Raw genomic sequence first — 22,767 nt, forward strand, 5'->3', positions numbered from 1 at the left:
ATCACGTATATCTGAATTGGCTTATTGTTTGTTTATTGATATAAATCAAAATTTAAGAAAACCTGTGGACAATTTAAATAAAAAATACAGAGCTGCACTCTACACTAATCATTTCCAAATGATAACGTTTTAGAAAATATTTTTATCGTTGCTAATTATTTAAAGTTTGTACATAATTGGATGATTATATATATATATATTTCTAGCTTAATATTCTGAAGTGGAATATTTCGATTTTATTATGTTGTAGTTCAAAAATATAAATAACCATAAAAACTTATAACGCTTAAAATTGAGAAGAACATATTGTTTTTTTTTCTTCAAAAATCTTATTTTAACATGACAACAAATTACGTAGAAAACATATTTTAGATAAACTTAAAACTATTCACTAACGTAAGAGTAGACACTGAAGTGGATCAGTTGTATGTATATTATATTATTTAACCATTTCTGATTTAGGAAGGTGATAAATAATAATTTATTGGCGGTCATCTAGCTGTCGTAGGCAGGGTTATTGTGTTTTATCGAACAATCCAGTAGCAATATTATAAATTATTTCGGATACTTAAGTACAGAGATGAATATTCTTCACATTTTACCAAAAATACATAACAATGTCCCAAAGAAGAGTTGTATGACATAATATATTAGTATTTTCACTAGTACGGAATGGATTACATAAAGCCGAGAGGTAAACTGCACAAAGTATACGTCTAAAAACACTTTCCAATGATTTATTGGTATACCTATTTGCAGAAACTTGTTTCCCGTGGTATAATAATAATAATAATAATAATAATAACGAATATATACATTTTTATTCTGCGTGTTCCGGTGAGAGAGAGAGAGAGATAAACCATACAAATAAACAAAAAGTTTAATGTAACGTCTATAATTCCTAAGAAAACAGTTTTCTTATAATTGTTAATTTTGTATTTCCTATTCATAGGAGTAATTATAATTTTTGATAATGATTATGCATATAATATTCGGTAAACGAAAAAAACGTCCCCGGGAAAAAGTCTCCAAATTATTATTTTATTTAAATTCAGTCTTTAATAGGTATTTATATAGATATACATAGCCCATAGGTAATACATGTTACATATTTTTTTGAAAATAATTCTAGGATTAAAAATTATCGAAGATAAGTATACATAATTGGGTACATTTTAAATTTATTGAAAATAATATAATAATATAATATCTTAAACGTATAATAATATTATTTAAAAAAATATAAAAATGTATTTGTTCAGATATGCAGCCCTCGTAAAATAATAAAAAATTGAACAAAATATGTCCTATAATATTATTTAAAAATATCAAAATGTAATTATTCAGATATAAAATATCTCTTTCTTATATTTTGACCTATTTGCTTTAAAAAATTAGGAATATCTGCAGATTTGTCTTCAACAAAACGTTGACCAATTTTTTTACCAGCTTTTGTTTTTTCCGATTAATTTCTCTTAATTCAGCCAATGCCATTCTTGCTTTGTCTGTTCCAACTTCTTGACACATTTTTGTTAGTAATTTCCAAATAGAGGCCACGTGGACTTTTGTTTGATATTATACTATTATATTATTTTCATATCTTTTATATTTGAATAATTACATTTTTATATTTTTTAAATAATATTATTATATGTTTAAGATATTATATTATTTTCAATAAATTAAAAATGAATACGTAGTATTGACAGAGAACCCAAAAGGGAAAAGGCCCCTTGGACGACCCCGTTTAAGATGGGAAGATTTAATAAAGAAAGACGTGGAATCGCTGAACGGTGGCCCAGATTGGAAAACAAAAGCAGCTGACAGAGAGTCATGGAGGATTGGTTGTTTGACGGGATGGTCCTAGTGGCCGATAATACCCAAAAGAAAGAAGAAAGAAGAAAAATGAATCTAATTATGTAAATAAATACTTATCTACGATAAAATATTAATTTTGAGGCTTTTTTCCGAGGGACTTTCTTACCGGGGACTGTTTTTCCTAATATCATAATATTCATATAAACAATTTTCAGACATTTCTTGAAGACCTGTGTACAAAGAATATTCTCAAGTGTGCAAATTGATTTTTTTTTTTTGTAAATATATGAAATATAATCATATTATACTCTTACATAGGTAATAATATTATAAGTAATAATTAAGTAGTCAAATAGATAAATAATAATTTTAGAGCCTTATAGCTCAATTATGTCCATAATGTTTAAGTAAATAATCATTCCACTGTGGTTAATGAAACCTGCTTTGATATAAATGAAAATGACACTAAATAATTTGTTCAGCAAGCAAATTTGTTTGTTTAATATTTACAGTTCTTCATGAATATATAATTGATTTTGATGTTTTGTTGTGAAACAATAAATTAAAATATACATTAAGACATATAATGAATTATAATAGGAAATAGGAATACAATTGTGTAATTTATTAATAATTGTTTCGTAATTTAAGGAATTTACAATTTATTAGGTACTTAGGTAAATATAATATTAATCTTATTCCTAGAATATGATTATTAATTTATATACTTATATATAACTAGCAGTTACTTACATACTTTAAATGGGTAGGTACATAGAAAATCTACCTATATGAGTGTAGTAAATATTTAGATAATTTTGACTAAAAGACTTAGGTAACTACAAAGGTATAGGTTAAGCAAGGTAACAGTCCTATTTAGTACCCTAACAACCAATCATGTTTAGAACATATAATACATGCTATTAAATAAAATTATTTATCTTTTAATTCTATTGTACATTAATAATTGTATATTTATCATAATATATTTAATCCACTTTGTAAATTTGACCATTATAACTGTCTATTAAACATAAAATAATTTAAAAGAAACGTCGATTTTAAAATTAGTTAAACTATTTTTTTTTTTATGTATATTTCGTTTACTTGTGATTTATAGCTTTAATAAACATTATAATACATAGTTATATACAAATCTTAGAATTCAATTTAGATTTTTTTTATTATTTAAAATACATAAATTTACAATTAAATAATTTCAATGGTTTGTTATGAACAATAAGGAAATATAATTTTTTATTAGAATAACAATACACAACTAACTGTTGATAACACTAAATAAAAGAGGAAAACACTTAGAAACAGCCAAAATATCGAACCGTTAAACTGTTTTGTTTATTTTGTTTCTCATTATTTGATACGTATCACGTGAAACCAAACATTTGGTAAGAATAAAAATCAAAAGAATAAACGCTTAAAATTGTTCATATTAATTAAACTGCAAATAAATAAAATATAATGTCTAACTCTGCAGTACAGACGCATACAAGAGAGTTGTACAATTTCACCGTCATCACCTCTCACCTAATATTTATTGTCACACGTACCTAAGTTTTGCAATAGAAATCCGAAAGTCATTTGAACATAATATAGTCATTATTTGGCAACGACTGATTGATGTCGATTATTATAAACAGACATTAATCTATTTGGTCAACAGTTTGTAGATTATACATTATATTAATATACTTACTCGTATATAATAAGAGGTTCAAAAATCAGAAAGGATGAGAAGGGGAGGGGTCAAATTTGCTATAAAAAAATATACTTATAACATTTTAGTATATATAATAGATTGTATAGATAAAGTTAATTAATATATTCACACAGTTCTATACAAGGTCTGTAGATACTGTATTTATATTTTATTAGATAATTATATATTAATATTATAATTTGATATAATATTTTAACAATTATAGGCTATTTGCTCATAACATTTATTTATTTACCTATTTTTTAAATTTTTTTGTTTGTATTACACGCAAAATACAATTTTTGCATAAGATTAGCTTTAAAATCCTTAACCCCAAAATATCAGAATTTGAATAAGTTATTTATTAAATAAAAATATTTATTAGAGGTGGGGTTGATATAGACATTGCCTAAATGCTGCAAAATACACAAAGTAATACACCTAACTATATTATATACATATGCAGTGGCTTAACTAAGATTTTAGGGCCCGTAGTATAAAAATTCCCGAGGCTTCTCAACTTTTAAAAAATAATTAAATGATAACTCTTCACTATTGTAGTTTAAATTTATTTCAAATACCAAAATTATATTATCTACATATTGATCATTTTGTTGCAAAATCTGTAATCAAACATAAAAAAAAAAAAAAAAAAAAAAAACGGTATTTTTGGTTAGACGTTAGTTTCGGATCCATGGGGTTCGCACACTTTGTCTACCCAGTATTTACGTCACTGTACATATACGATGTTATGTAGGCAAAGCGTTTTTTGGAGAATCAACCTTGAATTTCACAGTTTTTTGAAGACTGAAGACCTACACGGGTCGATAGATTTGTTAAGGAATGTAAACCCCGGTCTGGACCGGTGCAGTTATATATATTTTGATAACAATATTGATCACGAACATCTCTATCGTTGATATATTTATGATATATTTAGGATAGATTAGAACTTAATTTTAAAAATGGTAAATAAATTTTCTCAGTAATGAAGATATTATTTTACTTTTTCAAATTTTTATAGAAAATGTGTATTAGAAGAATTTTTTATCATATCCGATCAGCCCTACTTACTATCACATCGAATGATCTGGATTCTGAGGTCATCTCGAATTAAGAGGACGTCTTACGGAAACGAGTAGATAGACATACAACGGTCAAGAGATATAGCGTTGTTGGCCATATAACCGCCATAATTTTAAACGATTTTCTTATAAAACATCCTTTACGCGTTCAAAGAGTATGGAATATGGATTACCAAGTGGTTATTGATTGTAAAACTACCTATAAATAAATACCTTTTTCGACAGTTATTTTTAGGACTTAAAATTTAAAAAATCAAAAATCGGTCTTCTTATGGGACCAGATTTCAATCTCTCCTTTAATTTTGTGATTTTGTTCATAAGTGTTTTTATAATAAAACCACTCAGTAATCCATATTCATTGTACACGCAAATGTGTTTTTAAAGGACATTTTTCGGGTACACATTTTGATGAGACGTCCTCTTAAGACGTCCCACACAGGTCATATATTTTAATATTATATAAATTGTAATTGTTAGACAATTTTCAATTTTCCATTCGTATACACGTCGTATATGTTATTAGGTTCCACCTTCCACTTCAAGGACTCCTCTCGTCGCCGTCAATACAGTCGGCGCTACGACAACATAGTCGGCACGTGATCGGCGTGAGCGATATGCCACAATTCCGAGGCGCGCGAACGTCAGATAATTCTTTTACTACATTATTTTTAGTATTTTAAAACCGTTTGAATTAGTATTCGCGGCGAAGGCATGCGATAGTGTACGACCGAAAAGATACGGCGACAAAACCTTCGAATTTACGTCCGCGAAGCGCGACGGGCCCGGTAAATACACAAACGAATAATATAGGTATATGGCGCACGTACTCAACACCTATAATGTGTGTGTGTCTAATATGTACGACGTATTATTTATTATATTATATATTATTAGTCAATAATTTTTTGTTATTGTTGTTGTGACGGTAAAATATATTTAGCGCTGGAATTAATATTACTTGATGAGTTGCAACAAAAAATGCAATCATGTATACTCCAATGTAATATACAGGGTGATTCAACACTCAGCCATTTTTTTTTCTGCAATATCTATCTATAATGACCAATGAAGTTATTCAAAATTTGATTTTTGGAATTTTTAAAAATACTTAATTACCTACTATTGGCTATTTTTAAATTTATGAGATTTTTCGTACCACTGAATAAGAGTGTCCTGCAGAGATACAAAAATTCTGTTCTTCAAATGACTATTCCCTATGTTATTTACTATACATTATTTAGCATATAATTTTTCTGAACATTTTGGCGCATCAAAATCAAAATTTGAATTCATTACTACTGCCGGTTAACCACTTATCCATTGTAACTAGGTTAACAAATTTACAATAAATAACAAAAAACGACTTTAAACTATTGTTTTAATTATTATGAATTACTTAACGCTTCACTAAACTTAACAACAATATTGCACATTAAATAGAAAGCAATGAAAAATTAAAAACAAAACTTAACAACTATGAACTATGTAATACCTATAATAAATTTAAATCTATAAATATAATTTAAGTCGGTACCTCCACAACAGTATTGATAGTATAACCACAGAATAACGTATAGTTGTCCCTCCGGCCTCCATAGTCCATGATAAGAAAAATAATTTGAATGTTGTCAGCAAATTGAAAAATTATTATGATTAAAAAAACATTTTATTCATATTAGTATATTACGGTAAAATAAAAAATGTTTATTTTTAATAAATATGATAGACTATTATCTAATTTTAAATAACTACTGGAATATTCAGAATACCAAAAAAATACCACATATCATCATCATCCCATTTTTTACCCAACCCAGATGAAATTACCACCTTTTGGGGTAGTTGGCTACCACACAACAGCAACACTGTGTATAGGTGAAGTGAAAAATGTGTTCGAACTTAAGTAAATTGACATTTCGTTTTATGTAATAATAAGTGTGAATTAAATAAGATTAAAAATTATTAAAAGTTGTACACATTCAAAATCAATTAGATTTTTACACAATTTAAATATTGACGTAAAATACTTGAACAGATAAAATCTAATAATGTCACATTTTAATTTTAAAGAGTATATTGCACATTCTATAAATGTCTTAATAGGTTAGCTGTTAACAAACTATTTATGTAATAAAATAATATAAAGAAGTATAATATTAAATTATTTATACATGGGTATTATGCTGAAATGTTCTCTCACTGCGCGTATAGTATATTAAATTTCAACTAAAAATACAAAAACATATTCAAGCAGATTCATAAGCAAAATTAGAAAAAAAACTAATATCGTAAAAATTATTTAAAAAAAAAAAAAACAAATTAATTAAACAGCCCACCTTGTTGTATTTTTTTCCCATTATTTATTGATTAAGATACCCGATAAGAGATAATATGATTCATATAATATTTAATTTTCATTAGTTTGTACAATAAATGTGTATGTTCTAATAAAAATAAATTGATGTCTATCATCCTGCAATCGGTATTACCATCGATCAGAGCTGTGTGAACGTGTTTTTAGTTTTTTACCTCATGGCAAAACGCAATTAATGTAGATATGCCTATACCAACATATAATAAGTTATGTCAAACCTTGGAGTATTGTTCTTCGTCAAAACAATGATTGAATTATTTTATATTCATATAAATCATTGTGTCTTGTGATGTATCTTATTATTCAGAGAAAATACGTACCGTGTCAGTGGCGTGTTCAGCTTTTTTGAAAAGGAAGGGGATATGAATTTTAACTATTCTAAGACTACGTTATTTAGATGTATTCATTACTTTACCATATATTTTATATTACAAAAAGTCAAAGGAGAGATATGACGTTCTTGCAATAAGAAAGAAGTATCCAGGGGTGATACTAACTTCTTTTTTACTATGAAAAACAACCTTTTTGACTTTAAGTTGTTAAGCCGATGTTTTTTTTTTTTTAATTATTTAATAACTAATTAAAATGTATACGAGAATTTCTAAATTATTAAAAAGTTTATAGTATATTGATTCTGCTACTACATATCAGCAAAAAAATGGACCACAACTACAATACACGTTAAAATAAATATGTTGCAACTTAAAACTTATCTTTTAAGTACATAATATATAGATTATGCAATTTATAATCTTATAAAAATGGTAAAAATGTCTAATTAAATATATAGATTATTTAAGATTAAAAGGACACTTTAATGGTTTGGAAGAAACTTTTTATACTTAATAATTCCAAAAACCAGAATTAGAATAAATTCATTGTTTGATTAAATACTTCTGTGTGAGCATGCTTAGAGTATCACATTGCGCACTATTTTTTTCTCTAAATTAAACAGTATATACTATTTATATATTTTCTTGTATAGTATTATTAAAATTTAGTAGGTAAATTCAGATTGTAGGTAGGTATAAAAATTATATTTATGTGTAATTTTTGAATCTTTTAAAATACTTTTATGGTTTCCTGGGAAATTATAAAAATAGCTTAATATAGTTTATAAGTATTTAATGAAGTGCACATAGTGGATGACCTTATTTCAATGCTGGAGTTGATAAACTTGTAAGTTGTTCAAACAACGCAGTGCAACCCAATTACAATGGTCAAGTTACAGCTAAATGCAGATTTTAAATAATAAAAATATATTATCAAATATTAAATGTAATGGTTTTTAGTATTTTTTACCATTAAGTATTAACACATGTATTTCTATTTTACTCTTAAATGACTAAGATATGTTTTATATAGAATTAAGTAGTTAATATTTAACGCAAAAATAAAGACAAAAATAGCCTTTAAGTATAGAAACTAATTAGAAGGTATAATATACAATGTGTATGCAGGTATGCACTATGCGAGATAAATACATTTGTATTGTCGTAGACAATTCTAGTATTTTTTTTTTTATGTTTATCATGTTACAATTTACAGCTGTTTTTGTGTATTACATTACACGAGTCAACGATGATTGTTTAAATATACTACCACGTTTCAAATAAACTTCTGGTTAAATGTTTTAAATAGTATATAAAGATTTTAACTTATTATTATTGTCCTTTATAAATAATTATAAAATAAATCTATAAAATACCGTTCACAACAAAATAACAACAATTAGCAAGATTTATGTCTGTGACATGTTCTCCAACAATAAATCATTGGAGATTTTAATGTGCCTATAGCCGTTTCTTCCGCCAGCGAACGAAAGAAGTTAGTTGCTTCCTTTTATTTCCATTAACACGGGAAAAAATTGTACTTGATAAATCACTAAATGACACAAATTCGTGTTGGTTTTGAATTGATTTTGAATTGTTGCTGTTTATAAGATTTTTTCTAGGACTATTAGAGTTATTATAACATAACATAATATACCTACTTCGATACTACTTGGTGCTTGGATGGGCACTCGTATCAATTGTGTGTTAATTCAATATAATTCTGCACTATAATAGTAAAGTAATTGTATTTTGTACAGTATTTTTTTTCAAACGACGATTTAGGTCCAAAGTTAAAATATTATTTTTTTAGAGGTATTAAAACTTAAACCTAAGTTCTATATAATATCATAACTTAATAGGTAGCATTGTAGCAAGAGCAGTGGCGTAATTTGAAATTGGTTCTGGGGTGGGATTAGGATATAAGTTTATACTATCGTTCTAGTGGGGCTATACCCCCCCCCCCCCCATGACCATTAAACATCATAGATCATAATATATTAATTCATTATAAATTAATTAAAAGAGGTAAATGGTATAATAATGGTATTCAAAGACAATAAAGTAAACAATTAAATTAAGTCAAATATATTTTTCATATATAATAATATTATTTCAAGTTTTATTTTTATTTTCGCCAAAATATCCAGTATGTCATCGGGGTTCAACTTAATGTCCCGATGCACTGATAACATCGTAAGTCCATTCAAGCGTTCCTATTACGTAGGTATATAATTTAACAAAAGTTCATAATTATTATATAATTTACAAAAATAGTGATTATTACATGACCCATTGTGTTTCTGAGATAAGTTTTTACTCTTTTTAAAGTAGAAAACATTTTTTTAGAAAACACAATTTAATATGTGATTTAGTAATATATTAAATAATATAACACAATTGACACACATCCATAGACCACAGTTAAAGAAAAAATATTATTTTATTATAATATAAATAATAACCGACATCGGTGTTGCACTTACACTGTTGCTCAATGTTTATAGTAATATAATATTCGAAAATAGTTAATACTACATTACTACAGAATAGAATAATATCTTATAATAATAATAATACATTGTTTGTTAACGTCGCGCGTCGTCGATAAGCAATTTCCTTGAAATACCCCATATGTTATCAAAGTTTTACCAAGTTTAGTCGAAAACAAGAACAAACAATATAGTAATAATATATCTGTACTCATTCCATAAATATCAATGATTATTATAAGAACTTTTAGATTATATAATTAATGGGTAATTGATAAATAATTAGCATTAATATTAATTGTTTTAGACAAATTTCAATCTTTCACGTTTTTGTGAAATATTTCATGCTTTAAACATTAACCTTGAGTAGTAAATTGTAGATTTATCAGTGTTATATTTTAACTATGAGCTGTACAATTTTCTTGTCAATATATTGTAATTGATGAGGTATCGTAGTTTTATATTAGTAAATTCAACAAAAAAACCTCAACTATGATAATAATATATTAATACCCATGAATTCTTATTTCTTATCATAAAATCTTTTAAAACTTAGTGCTTACGGGAATTCTAATTATGGTTATTCTAAAAAAAAAAAAGGGTCTGGGAGGGATATATCCCCATATCCCTCCCATAATTACGCCACTGAGCAAGAGATACTAAGTTCTAACATAATTTCTAAACTACCTAAATCGTAAATTGTAAAATATAGAGAAATAATATTATCATTAGTCAGCGTTGGGGAGTAACTAATATTAGTTTAAATATAAGTTAGAATTTACTATTATGAAATTACTTTTTAAACTAATATGGTAGTAAATTAATAATATTTTACTGTAAGTAATATTTATATTTAAATTACTATACCTATTGGCTAATCTTTGTTCCTTTATTTATCTTTTTTTAATACATTTTCAATTGATAATTTAGTATTATGTTAATTTAACATCAGGTATATTTTCTAACAATAACATTTTTGTGATAACTATTTGACAAAAAGATTTATGTAGTTGTAATTTTGAAAATATATTGTAATAAGATTAAAAAATAAAGAATAACATGTACAATCATTTTCTTTTAGGTTCTTAAAATATAAACATTTTATATAATTTCATATTATTGATTATCATTATTTAGTGTCTTAATTAAGCATTGACTACAAAATTATTAAGGCCCATGAATTTTTTTCAGCTTACGAAAAACCAATATTCTTATTATTTATTTAAGTAATTGCCAATGGTTAAATTTATTACCTATTATAATTATAATCAGTAGAAATATAGCACACCTATTACCTACACATTTTTTTTCAAATATATATTTTTTTAAATCTGCACATACAACTTTTGGCAGAACAGCTAGTAAATACTCAATAGTAATTTATAAAACACAATATCAACTGATAACATAAAGTAGGTAAGCACAAATAATATATACCTATTATTATTAATTATTATATTTATGTTTTACAAAACACTGGGAACAATTACAATAATTATTGAACAAGACATCATCTTAAATTAATTAGGAATAAACATATATAATATATATATATATATATATATATATATATATATAGATATAGATAAAAACCATGTTGGTTATGAATGTTATGATGCAGCTATAATAATATAATAATAAACGAAACGCGCTATATCCTTTACAAGGTGACCTCAAGGTTGAATGCTGTCGAATATTGTTATACCCTAGGCTATTGTACATTTATCGGCGAGTAAATCGACGACATATTTGTACAACGACAAATGATAATTCGATATTCACAGAGCTCCCGAACAATCAAACTTCTTATTATATAATATTTTATTTAATTAACCATGTATGGTACATAAACGATTAAATTGGAAAAAAATGCTAATAAACTGATTGGTATTATTAAATATTATTATATATTATTATATATCCGAATTACGACACGCAGACAAAAAAAATAATTTTATTTTTAATTAAAGATACATATAGGACTGACTCGACGTTGATTTTACGCTCGCATAATATGTCTATCACGATTCATCGTGTATCTTATTATACCGTTCCATTTTTAGGGCAGCGTACATATTTATGTACGTTTGTTGCATATTTTATTTCTAAATAATGCATAAATAATATTATTAGGTAAATAGGAATACATAAAAGATTAATCTTCAAATGCTCTTTTTAGAAATTTATTAACATAGATTTTGTTCAATTATTTTCTTTGAAACAGCCTACTGGGTTGCTGATTTTATTATCTATACTTATGTCAAGCTTTATAAATTTTCACATGCATGCTAATTTTAATAATAATTTTACAGATTTATGCTTTAAAATAAAAACAAAATTATTTTTACGACTACCCTATAATAGTGGTATTTTTTAATAGTTTTTATTATTTATTTTTTCTAGTACAATTCCTACTACAACAGTAAACATTTTACAAAATTAAAATTATAACAAAAAGAGTTGGTCACCTCCAAGTCAATGGCTGTGTGGAGGTGAGAGTTCTAAGGGTACCAAAGAGTCTTGAGGATTAATTTTTAATTTAACATAGAAATTAATAAAAATATTATATGGTCCTTAATATGCAAAAGTTGTTCTAAACTTAGGAATATTAATATTAATATTTTGAATGTATTATGACTATAATTTATAGTGTATGTTCTGAAATGAAAGTATTTTTATACTTCAACAAATAATAAATAAAGATTAGTAAAATTAAAAATGTTTAATTATTTATACAATAATAGAGTAGAGTGATACCACGACTTGTTAAATAAATATTTAACTATTGAGTTCAATGCGGTCTCTAATTTAATAGTTACAACTATGTTTATAGCAGGGGCTGGAACCGGCTCTTGGAGAAAATCTAAGAACTGGAACGTTATTTGGAACCGATATTTTAAAGAATGGTACTCCTTTTGCCCAAAAATGAACTTACTCGTTTTTCCCACGACCTCTTTTCGACCAAAAATGAAAAAATAGTTTCCTCTTTTCGCCTACAAATAATTGTATTCTTTTCACCCACGGTTTCACGTTTTACATTTTGGAAACCACTGTCTCAAAATCTCTCGACTGACTATATTAATAACACTCAAAAACCCTTCGATGCACTAGACCAGCCAGGCCGATAACAATATCTAGATTGCAAATGTAATTGATATAACATAATATATATATATAATATAATTTAACGAATTTGATATCGATACATAACACTCGTAACAGCTTTAATTTTAGTACCTGTGTCGTTCACTTTTGTGCCGAATAGTGTGATTGTGTTTTTTATCGTGTATAGTGACTACATTTTATTAAAATGGAATTTTTATAAAGTAAAAAGGTGGTCGTATGGTTCTTTACAATAATTTTAAGTACAATTTTAGATCCACTAATAAAAAAGACAACTCTACTCGTTGAAGATGTGTAACAAGAATGTGTGATGCAAAATTATATACAGATAAAAATTATACTTTTACTTCAGCAGTACACAGTCATAATGAATATGATAAATCGAATATTAATTTTAATTTTAAAATACTTAATTTTTTTAAAATAAATTTTAAGTGGAAGGTTAGGTATATTTGTATACTTATTTACTGTTTTTTTTAGGGAATATGTTCATTTGGAGTCTCAACTTTTGATAAATCAAATACCTGAAGATATTACCTTTAAACTCGTTTTTCTAAAAGTTGATGCGATTACACGTTGTAATAGAGCATTTTTTAGGATAAATGTGCAGTATATTGTAAACGGTTGTATTAAACTTAGAACTATTGGACTCGTTGAGCTTTTGAACAACCAAGTCTTACTTGCAGACATTTTTTTTAAACCCACGATATAATATTACATTGAGCCGAGAACAGTCGTTTACTTTAATTCAGCACTTAACCAACATTTGGATTTGTTTAAAAAAAAATCGAACTGAATAATTAAGAAGTAAATACATTAAGCCCCGAGGGCTATCAAAATATCAGTGATAGTCTTAGTCCGACAGACCCAATAAATGATCTTGAAATATATCTTTTTAAAACCCAACCTTGTATAATTAGCTGAAGTAACTATCTATTATAGAGTAAGCTTATCTACTGTTGGTAAAATGACTATTTTACAATATTTAAATTTTAAATTTGTATGGAAGTTAAGAGTTTTTACTTAATAGCTATGAGAAATAGGTAATGTTTAGAGATATGCATTTTTTAAGAACCAGTAAGTACCGGAATCCTTATTTTGTAATTTTAAGAACCGTAATTGAAACCGGAACCAATTACTTTTAATTTTTAAGAACCTAACCGGAATCAGAACCGAAAAAAACCCTTAAGGTTTCAGTCCCTGGTTTATATCCTTTGCCCATTGGTTACATTTTTTTTGATTTTACTTAGGTAAATAACTTAATCTTGTTTGAATTAATTTAGGTAAACTTATTAATATAATTCTGTAGCTTGGTGAATGAAAGGCCAATGTCACATTTTGACAAAATTGAGATTATTTGACCAATGTCATTAAAATTTGATTATGTTACTTGTGTTAAAAGGGCCAATGTTTCTTATACTGTGTTACCAAATTAGATTTGACATTGGCCTCTTTGATAGTAGTCAATAAAATAATAATCGATATATTATGGGCCTATGTCGGCATTGGCCACGTATTATCTATAGCCACGACATTGGCCATTTCAAAATTAATTAATAAAGTTTATAAATGCAGATGTTACTAACATTAAGTTCAATTGAATATTATTATTAAATTTTAGTAAAATGTTTGGATAATATTTGGATCAGTTTAATTATTAGGAAGTTTAAATACAATAAATACACTCATACTAGAATATTCAAAAATACGCATTAAGCATATATTACGACAAAATATTGAAAATAAAAATTGTACCATTTTAATTTGTTTGATATAAATCGTAGACATACTGCATTTAAATCTCTCCAGGTAATTATTAATAAATGTACACCTAATATGGCCCAAGTGATGGACTGTATACAGTTTTAATAAAAAAATCTGTAGGTACTATAGGTATACTACTAACATAACTTTATTGGTAAAACAAGTACTATTTTTATTTGACCTACCCGATTTATCGTTGGTTAAATGTTTTTCAATGAGTATTATATTTGCATTATAATACGTAAGTTTTATTGATTTTTTTTTTTTGTTTATGGGTAGAGAATAATAACGGAACCGGATTAATCCATAATAACGTGTTTTTTATCAATCCTGTTCACATTGACTTATGAAAGTAAAATAAATACAAGAGGAATAGAGTTATGAGCACAAAAGACTATCAAACGTGTTGAAAAAATGTAATCCAATAATATATGCACTATTAAAATGTAATTTAATTTATATACCTATGTTATCAAAGAAACAGGGGTATTAAAAAACTACTTTATTTATTATTTCGTTGTCTTCGCAATAATAACAATAAACCAATCCCATGAAACATTTCCTGTCTAAAAAATGTATCCCACATTTAAAAAGTTCAATTTTTATTATTAATGTAAATAAAAGGTTGTTTTTCTACGTCGGCATTTAATAATTATTTCTGACCGAAGCGACTTACAGGCTGATAAAATCACGGCTGTATAAAACGGTGTAAATATAAGTTCATGGGATAAATAAAATTATTCTATATATTTTTAAAATAACAGTGTACCTACCTAGAAAACAATAATACACCACGTACCTATAATACCTATATAATTGGCAAAAAGTTTCAGTCTTTGCGATTATAATATAATTATTTGAATTAGGTACTGCTAAATCGTTTTATTTTTCATTCAAATATCCATTTTTTTTGTAAAATGTCCATATTATACATATATAGCTGTGTAATTTTGAAACCTATTTTTAAATTCCTTAAATAAAAACATACAAAGAACCTTGAATTAAACTTTTAAGTCTTAGGCGTATTTAGGAATTTTAAATACAAAATAAATTTACACAATTTCACCTTGACTAAAACGAATTTCCAAAGCCAGTTTCATTTTTGAGGCTTGAATTCCAAGTTTTTAACGGATTCGTCTCTTTTGTCTTTAATACTTTGTATTCTTAAAGCTAAGCCTAAAAAAATCCAAAAATATAATTAATACTTAATTAAATAATTTACATATATTATTTTTTATAATATTATTAATACAAAATAATAATATAATAATTAGCAAAAAATGCACTTAAAAAATACAAAAATTACAAAAACTACTTTAAAAAAAAAAATTAGATTTTATTTTTATAGTATCGTTACTATAATATTTGTTATTTATTTAGTTCTGGACGTACTAATTGGTTACTAATTATTATTATTATCGAGGCCTAGATATTATATGATAAAATTGTAATCGACGATAATTCTAGTTATAGCGCAATATAATTTATTATCCATATCAAAATACCAGAAAAAAATATCCCAGCTATAATAATAATATTATATTTTACCTTTTTCATTTTCTATTTCATTATCACTGCAGTCATCTGATTTTTTTAATGAATTAAGAGCTGTTTCGAAGTCTTCTTCACTTTTTAAATTGCAAATTATATTATCCGGTAAAATTGTACTTCTTCCCTGATGTAATTCACGATTCTTCATAAACTACACAAACTTTAATCTTTCCTTCCATTTTTTGGTACGATTATCCTGTAGCCACGTAGCTAAAATGTTTTCTATTCCTTGATTGGCTCTTTCAATTGAACCTTGACTTTGTGAATGACGTGGTTTACCATGGACTATTTTGAGTTCTGGCCACATGGTACAATGTTCTGTTACAACTTTATTCGCAAATTCTCGGCCATTATCACTTTGCAAAATTGAAGGCCCACTAGAAGTTGTAAAAATATCCAATAATACATACGCCACTCCTTCAGCGCGTGTCTGTATTAATGGTCTGAGTAAAACGAATTTTGTCAAATGATCTTGGTACACTAAAATGAATTTATATTCGTCATCTGGTTGTGCCTGAATATCTATTAAATTAATCTGGCAACGAGAATTCATTTCAGATGATATAATTGGTTTGACTAGTGACTACTAACCCTTTTTTAGCCTACTTCCTTTTTTTTGACACGATTGATAATTATTTAAGTACAGCATAATTGATTCTCTAGTTATAGTTTTGAATTTCATATTAATTTCATACTCCGTACTATTCCTGCCGCCATGTCCAATTGATAAATGCACCTCGTGTATAATGTTAAACAATTGTTTATTATGTACATAATATTTTATAGTATTACCTTCAGTTATAGGAACAATTTATTTTTCTTCTTCAGATATTTGAATCACGTCATAATTTTTAAGAGCCTATAATCATTTGGTTTAAATTTTTCAGTTTGATTTTTTAATTGCTTTAAATAAACAATCAAATCGTCATATTTTGATGTACTTGAGTAAGTATTATTTGAACCTTTTTTTTATTAATAGTTCGTTAAATTTTAAAATAAAATTTTCCATATCTAACAAATTAAATTTAAATTTAAATTAAACGGCGAAACAAATTAAAATAAGACACTGATCGTATTAGTTAACACACTACACTAGGTGATACTAAATACCTACGCGACTATATATACGAGAACACAATGAAATGCTATGTTATACATGTATAAAGTACCTATATAATATCAATGTAACTAACTGACTGATTAAGTAGGTATCTATGATCTCATCTAAAGCTTGGAAATAATGTAGTGAAATCACTATATTTAATACCTTTATAAATTATAGTTGATAGTGGATCAAAAATAAGAGAATTGTTATCGAATGAATTAGAATCTTTATTATACTTTGATAAATCGGCCAGGCTATAGGTATTGGAAATTTAATTTCATATAGGTTCTTTTAGTAAAAACAAAATATGGAAATATTTTTTTTAAGTTCATATTGCCCTTGATAAATTGGCCATTCTGTATAATGCCCGGACAATATAGAAAATTATTAAATAATTTTCAAATTGCCCAAAAATGCAGGTCATTCAATACAATGCCCGTGCAATGTACGTATATATATGCCCCGATTGTATACATTGCCCTAACATGTATATCATTTAATTTTTTTTAAACTATGTTTGTTTATTATTATGGTTTATAAAGCACCGTTTTTTATATTTTGCAAATAAACTGTTAAAAGATGTTTACTTTCATTATATCTGAGGTATAATTGTCATTTTATTGTTATCCTAACAAATGTTTTCATAGTATTTTAATGTTTTAAATTATTTCATTAATGTATTCAATTTATTTATTTTGTAATGAAAAATAGTGTTATAGTTGATCGTTAGTCAAGACTCATATTTTAAATACGTACTGTATTAATTCTAGAAATTATTTATCTCTTAGATTATTAGGTTTTGGGTTTAAAGTTAAAACAACTGGAAAATTTTTTAATAAATTAAATAAATCCGTTTCAACCTTAGAATCTGAGATATTGCAGCGATACATTGATTTGAGCAAGTGTAAATAAACTAACGATTTTAGAATAAAATTGGTAACATGTACTTCTACTATTCGCTATTCAAATTTAAATATTCACATTAAACAATTTTAAATAACTTGCTTAGGCATTTTATTACTACACATTTCAATTATTTTAAAATATTATGTAAAGAATCGTACTTGTAGTATCCGACCTAAAATTAAAATAAATACCTTGTTTATTTACATAATTTTTAATTCTCATTAAAATGTAAAACTATACTGAAATGTACACAATTGTGATTATCATAGATAATTTGAAAAAGCGGGTAAGTCGTGGATGTCACTCTGCTATACAGCAGGTTACGAGTTACTATAATGGATGGCATTAAATTTGAATCCAATGATATTATATCATTGTATACGAAAAACGATTCTAAGCGGAGACGGTTTATCTGTCTAAGATATGTTTTAGATTATTAAAAATTTTCATATCTTAGATTTAAAAAGAAAATTCTTACGAATTTTCTAGCTTAAAATAATTTGCGAATTTTCGTGATTTTTACGTACCCGTGTTGTCAAAATTCAAACTTTGAATGCTTATAAAAAAAAATTGTGGCTATAAATTTCTTTTATTTTTCAACTGCTGTTGTGAAAATATGTTAGGAGCCTTGTATCTAATTTTCAAATCTTAAAAGAAAAACTTTTATGAATTTCTATCTAAGATAATTTGAACTTTGCCGTAATTTTAACGTATTTAGTCAAAATTTGAACTTTTAATGCTTATAAAAAAAAATCGTGTCTATGTATTTTTAATATTTTTCAACTGCTATTGTTACAAAGTGTTAGAAGCCTTGTATTACATTTTCAAGCTTTAATACTCAACAAATACATTTTTATCGATATTTAAAGAAAAATAAACTAAAAAAGTTGAAAAATTAATATCTCAGTGAACAGCTCAAAACAAATCTAAAAAATCTTTGAAAATTTTATAAAATATAGAAAATGCCAATATAAACATTCAGTGAAAATTTCAAGTACCTGCGTCATTTGGTTTAGAATAAGACCAAAATAAGAAAATCGCTTAATATAAAATCCAGTGAAAATCCAATGTTGTAGAAATTTAAATTTCAAATGCTCATTAAAATTTAATTTGAATTTCCGGTGGGCATTTGTTTTGTGATAAAGTTTGACAAACTTGTAAGTAATCTCGTATTAAACTTTCAAATCTCAGATTTAAAAAGACAATTTTTTATGAATTTCTAGCTTAAAATAATTTGCGAATTTTTGTGATTTTTACGTATATTGTCAAAATTCAAACTTTGAATGCTTATAAAAAACAAATGTGTCAATGAATTTATTTTATTTTTCAACTGCTATTGGAACAATATGTTAAGAGCATTGTATTAAATTTTCAAGCTTTTCTACCCTACAAATAAATTTTTATCGATATTAATTTAAAAAAAAAACTAATAATTATCGAAAATTGCAAATAACTATGAATAGTTCAACTCAAGTCGAAAATTTTTCTAAAATTGCATGATGGATAGAATATACTTATATAAACATTCAGTGAAAATTTCATGTATCTACGGTCATTTGTTTTAAAGTTACATCAAGAACCAAAATCGATTTTGTCGAAAACTAATTGTGCGTAAAATTTCCTGTTTTTCCCTTAATTTTTAATTTATCTAATTATATTATTGTCAATACATGGTGGTTTTTGGTTCTGCTTTAATTAAATCTGCGTATTCAATTCAAATCTGATTGATATGTTGTACGTTATTGGAATACGCATTGAAAAAACATTGCACATCGTCACGAATAGTCAGGCATGAGACTCTCTAGAACTCTTCAAAGACTCTCCAAATAAAATCAATATCGAGTGAGCTCTAATTAATTATTAGTAAATAAATATCATTTTTATTTCTACAATTTGAAAATTAAAATCTAATAAATATTATTGAAATAAAATTATTTTAGATTATTAAAATATAATTTTTTTTAAAGTTAATTATTCTGAGATTTTAAGTTAACATATTATGGTAAAGGTATTTTGCTTTTTGTATGTAGAAGAATGAAAATAATAATATTAACTTTATCTGTTGATACGTATGATTCGATTTTGAAAATTTAATAATTTTAAACTTTGCCCTGCTCTGGGCTTACCTACATGTAGGTACACCAACCGTGTTACGATTAGCCTATTCACGTCGTTGACAGACACATAATATCATAATATTATTATGTACGATATATATCTACAGGTAGTTGTAGGTGGTATAGGTACGCGTTACGGCCGTTACGCGTCGCTAGATTGAAACGAATAAAAAATTCGCAAATGATAAACGAACATTCTTTGTGTGGCGATTTATAAGTGGACATACACACACAAACATTCTTACTATATTTATTTCGATCACGTCCTGGCCGGTACGTGGCGCAGGATATCGTATACAACTCTCACACACACACACACACACACACACACACACACACACACACACACACACACACACACACACACACACACACACACACACACACACACACATACACATAATAAATAATAATATAATGATCGAATTGTGCATGTAGAGTGGTATTGGTACAACAGACGTGACGTACGAAAAATAAACTTAACGTTGAGGGGGCAAGCCGATTTCGCGCGCCACGGTCGGTTGTCACCCAAAGTGCCGACGACGGCTGCAATTAGAGGCAGTTTACGACAACTGCAACAGTGGCACATTCCCAGCGCGCAACAATCGACAATTATTCGCGTTATTACTGTTTTTGCGTTCGTGCCGTCCGTGTGATAGTAACAATTATTGCTTCATTTTACCGATCGAATTTCGGCCACCCGTGCAATATCGTCGTATCGTCGTCGCAATCGCTAATAATAATAATAGTTCACTGCGCCGAATTAAACATTTGTTTTCGGCAGCGACGGTGTTCTGCGTCACTTACTTACTCGCCTTCTTACTACACCTCGTGCCTGGTTATATAGTGAGATTTTTAAACTTCGTTCGCGTACGACACGTGACCAACATGACCGCGTCGGTGGTGACGCGTGACGAAGTTCCGGGCGAAAATTTGCAGCAAACCGCGGTCGTGCCCCGTCCCTCGTCGGCGGTCGTCGTGAGAAGCGCGTACAAGCAGTTTGGTCAGACGGCCATACTCAAAGACTTGAACCTGACCATTCCGACAGGGAAAATGTAAGTACCTATACCTAGGAGGGATGGCTGTATACCGTGGTATGCCGCCTTGTATCGATAATCTAGAATTTCGCGGTTACGTCTTAAATACCACGCTGGTGCCTAACCTAGGTACAGTTGTTTGAACGATATACCGTAGTAGTGCGTAATACCGAAATACCTAACACCGAATACCCATATTAGATTAGGCTAGGATGCGTAGGCGCCATCGATGGTTTTTTCAGTATACACCGATTCTTAAACCGCAATATCGGTATCCGATTTTAATACCGTCAACCTGCAATATGTAGTATACTTTTCCATATTCACGCGATGATCGACACGATAGAGGGAAGTATGACAGACGAAACGATTATATGTTGAAAGCACGCTTTTTCTGTATAAGAACGGATATAATTGGATATATTTATCCTTTATTTAAGTGTTATCATAATTACCTAGTCAGTAAATTTTTTTTACCAACTCTACAGCTAGAATATTCAAACAAAAATGTCAAGATTTAATAACTCAGTGGATACAAACGTGTAATATATAAATACTTAAACCAACGCACTTATTGTATTTACAACTATATGCACTCACTAATACCTAATCATGCAATTTTTTTTAAATTAAAATAAAATGTCTCAGCATATTTTATGCTATTACAAGTTTGCTTAATATGTTCTAATTACAAATTATAAATTACAATCAGTTTGTGATTTTGTGACAATGATGTTTTCGTGTTGATATATTATGTTAATAATTAGTTTAAGGTTGTTCTTCGAATTAACTTGAGGTAAACGTAGTTTTAAACGCTGATTTTTCATTTAGTTTTTCAGGTTGTAGTGCCGTGTGCCAATCGTGCAATAACAACGAACATAGCATAGGAAGTTAATTGAAAGTTGCCCAATCACTTTAGCTATATGTTCAATTATCCAGCAAATGAGTGATACAAAAAAAATAATTAATTAACTTTTCACCAACTTAATTATCTTATATATCTTAACAACTTAACGTTGACTTAATAAACCAACTCTTACTCTTGATTATTTTGTAATTAATTATTTTATTTTATTTTTTTTTGGTATAGGAGTAATCTTATTCAAAATCCAAACAAGTATTTTTTCAGAATATCCTTAAAAATGTATTTACTAATTGGATGACCTTCCCACCTTAAGCACATATATAGGTACGAATAGAGATTTATACGCATAAATACTTATAATACATAAATGGATATATCAACATGCTGTTATCATATTATCTTCTATATACATAATAACTGACTAATTTATCAAGGCAAGATCCCAAAAGTATGTGCATTATACATGTAATTTATGCATATT

General features: G+C 27.1%; 1 protein-coding gene across 3 annotated transcripts in view; it reads left to right on the forward strand.

Annotated features, from left to right (window-relative positions):
• The window catches only part of LOC107170059 (ABC transporter G family member 20-like), a 68,088-nt gene that overhangs the window by 17,528 nt on the left and 27,793 nt on the right, over positions 1-22,767 (forward strand). For 2 of the 3 annotated variants that reach the window (XM_015520067.2, XM_015520068.2), the window contains exon 1: positions 20,931-21,439. The exons of the other annotated variant lie outside the window; for it this stretch is intronic. In XM_015520067.2, coding sequence (XP_015375553.1) covers positions 21,273-21,439 — 167 coding nt within the window. In that variant the 5' untranslated portion in view covers positions 20,931-21,272. Of the gene's footprint in view, positions 1-20,930; positions 21,440-22,767 lie in introns of those variants that run through there. 3 annotated transcript variants of the gene reach the window in all.

The sequence above is a fragment of the Diuraphis noxia genome, unplaced genomic scaffold, assembly GCF_037042655.1.
Source record: "Diuraphis noxia isolate RWA-SAM2 unplaced genomic scaffold, SU_Dnox_SAM2 contig0001, whole genome shotgun sequence".
In the NCBI taxonomy this organism is placed as follows: domain Eukaryota; kingdom Metazoa; phylum Arthropoda; class Insecta; order Hemiptera; family Aphididae; genus Diuraphis; species Diuraphis noxia.